The 3,146-nt window shown below is 48.2% G+C and overlaps 1 protein-coding gene across 1 annotated transcript; it reads right to left on the bottom strand.

Moving 5' to 3' along the window:
• Positions 1-1,226: 1,226 nt before the first annotated feature.
• Positions 1,227-2,198, bottom strand: LOC104413577 (olfactory receptor 2AT4). The gene has a single exon (XM_010024611.1). It carries the CDS (start codon positions 2,196-2,198, stop codon positions 1,227-1,229), a length of 972 nt encoding a protein of 323 aa, XP_010022913.1.
• Between the last annotated feature and the right edge of the window lie 948 nt (positions 2,199-3,146).

Here is a 3,146-nt window from a genome sequence, read left to right as displayed (position 1 = left end):
AAAGGAAGAGTTGGATCATCTCATAAGAGAATTCACATGGGCAACAGGGATCTGATCTGGCATCAGGCAAAAATGAAATGGTGGGAAATGAAGTGGAAACGAAGCTTAAATGTAAGAGTAATAAGAAAAGAACATTTATTGGTCATTAGAAACAGTTCTTAGCTGCTGAAGACTTTGTTAGGAGGGGATTTCAACTGAAAACTCCACTCTAGTTGTCTTAGAAGTGATGGAACTTTGTGCAGTCCCAGATCCAAAGGCCACACTGGCAAAAGTTGGGTCCAAGGGAAAGTTAATGATCCATGGTTCTCACTCCTTAACACAGTCTAATCCTGGGACTCCCCAAAGCTCATTAGAGACCTCTAGGTCCCTTGGAAGTTCTTCAGGCACCTGAACCCAGTGCTTCTGCGAGATCCCCAGTGGAAACCTCCTTCTTAACATGTGAGAGGTCTCCTTTCATGGGGCCAGGGATCAGTGCTGAGTTTCCACATGCTAATGACCACACGGGCATCTTTTGTTCCCATCTGGATCCCATGGTGTGTCCTCGTGTGGAGCAAGAGCCTGTGCCTGAGCGGAGTGGCCACTTTAGGCAACCAAGATGACGTCATGCCAATGTCTTCAGTGGCTTTTAGAAGCTCCTGCTTACATGATGATGATAGAGGAGATGCTGTGCATGTTGGGGACTCACGCAGTGGGAGTCTCGCAGGGGTTGGAACTGGGTGAGCTGTAAGGTTCCTTCCAACACAAACCAATCTGTGATTCTATGGTTCTTTGATTGATCCTCACCCAGGAGTAACAGTCCAGGGTCACCTCTAGCATTTGTAGGGAAAATATCTCCATCCACCCCTGAAAGTGTTGAATGGAGGAGTCAAAATAACACATCCTCCACGGTGCAGTGGGGAGGGCAACGTGTAAAGAAATGTGGTACCACTCTAGTTCAGCTTTATTTAGTGCATTTCTGCCTTTATTTAGTGCATTTTCAGCTTTATTTAGTGCATTCACACCTTTAGTGCATCCATGATTTAGTCACTGAAGGATAGAAACCGAAGAAGAAAATGATAAATATTACAGCAACTCTACTCAAACCTTCACGGAAATAGCCTGAAACACATTAACATGAGATATGGCACAGCTCAAAGAAGCAGAACTCCAAAGATGATGATATCTTAATGAACCAGAGGACTGAAGTAAAGAATAGCATGCGGCTCCCACACTTCCACACATTTATTTTACCCAAATAAATAGAATTTCTTAGAAAGGGGAAAGATTTTCTGGAAAATGGACTTTTTAACAGCAGATTTTACCTCCTTGTTGCGTAAAGTGTAAATGATGGGGTTTAACAAGGGAGTCAAAATAGAGAAGACAACGTTGCTCATGATATGGACATCAGCAGGGATGTCCGCTCTATAGGACACATAAGCCACAGTGATGGAGGAGTAGTAAGTACCCACCACGAGCAGATGGGAAGTACACGTTGAAAAGGCTTTCATGCGTCCTACTTTGGAGTTGATCTTCAGAACAGAGAGGATGATGTGGATGTATGAGATGGTAACAAGCAACAGAGGGACAACTGACACTGTCATAGCGATGGAGAACCCCAAGAAGGTCTGGAAGTCAGCACTGAAGTCTGAGCATGCAGCTTGTACCACTGCCAGGTGGTCACAGAAGCAGTGGTGAACCCTGGGTGTGTGTCCATAAGCTAGTTGAGATGTCTGCATGATGACGGGCACGGGGATGAGCAGCGCAGTGATCCAGGCACTCGCTGCCAGTTGGATGTTCATTCTTCTGGTCATCTTGGCTGGGTAACAGAGCGGGTTGCAGATGGCTTCGTAGCGATCGTAAGCCATGACCATGAGGAGAAGAGCCTCTGTTACTGTCAAGGAGTGAAAACTGTACATCTGCAGAAAGCAGCCCTGAAAGGAGATGGTTTTAGCATTGGCCAGGAACATTAGCAGCATTTTGGGGATGGTGGTGGTGGTGAACAGCATGTCTAACACAGAGAGGTTGATCAGGAAGAAGTACATGGGTTTGCGGAGTGTGTGGTCTACCACAACCACGGTGATGATAACGGCATTACCAGCCAGGATCAGTAGGTAGAACAGCAAGAAGACAACGAAGAGCAGGGTCTGGAAATCCTGGAGAGCTGGAAACCCCACCAAGAAAAAGACTTTAGTGGAAGCATTGCTGCTGCAGCTTTCCATGGTGAGGCTGGTCAAAACGCCTGCGAGGATGAAGAGGGAATAAGGAAACGGGCTGATGTGCAGGAAGACATTTCTCTAAGGAGCTTTGCAGAGGTTCTGCAAGGAAAATCCATGTTGGATGAGCTCCCGCAGAGCTGAGCACATTGCAAGACATGGCTCATGCCCTCTGCTCTGGAGCCAGGCTGAGAGAGCTGGGCTGGGGCAGCTGGAGAAGAGAAGGCTCCTGAAGGGGACACCTTAGAGCAGCTCCAGGGCCTAAAGGGGCTCCAGGAAACCTGGAGAGGGGCTTTGGACAAGGGATGGAGGGACAGGCCAAGGGGAATGGCTTGAACCTGCCAGAGGGGAGATTGAGATGAGCTCTGAGGCAGAAGCTCTTCCCTGTGAGGGTGCTGAGGCGCTGGCACAGGGTGCCCAGAGAAGCTGTGGCTGCTCCATCCCTGGCAGTGTTCAAGGCCAGGTTGGACACAGGGGCTTGGAGCAACCTGCTCTAGTGGAAGGTGTCCCTGCCCGGGGCAGGGGTTGGAGCTGGAGGAGCTTTCAGCTCCCTTCGTCCCAAACCAGTCTGGGATTCTATGATTATATCTATAGGTCCTTCATCTTTGGGCATGAAGAACAGGATTCACGTCATGTAGCTTTGGGTACTCTCTATTCAGATTCCCCCCATCTGTATGGTTCCTCCTTGATACCTTTTCTGTTCTTGGAGTAAAAGGGGCATTTGGGAGGATTAGAGCAGCTCTTCTGTCCCATTCTGCACTGAGGAGGAGATGGGCTGTGTTACAAACATGCCCATTTCTCCTCTCGAAGTGATTTCAGGGAATCATCTCAGTAGCATTCAACCATCCATCTCTCCTTTACTAGGTTATTACAGTCCTTGTTACCCAGATCCATTCCCACCACCCTTTTTCATACCCATGATATCTCTGGTTGGCTACTTGTGGCTCACTGGTT

The sequence above is a fragment of the Nestor notabilis genome, unplaced genomic scaffold (genome assembly GCF_000696875.1).
Source record: "Nestor notabilis isolate BGI_N333 unplaced genomic scaffold, ASM69687v1 scaffold15951, whole genome shotgun sequence".
In the NCBI taxonomy this organism is placed as follows: domain Eukaryota; kingdom Metazoa; phylum Chordata; class Aves; order Psittaciformes; family Psittacidae; genus Nestor; species Nestor notabilis.
Note: the sequence above shows the minus strand (reverse complement) of the source record. Positions and strands in the feature narration are given on the sequence as shown.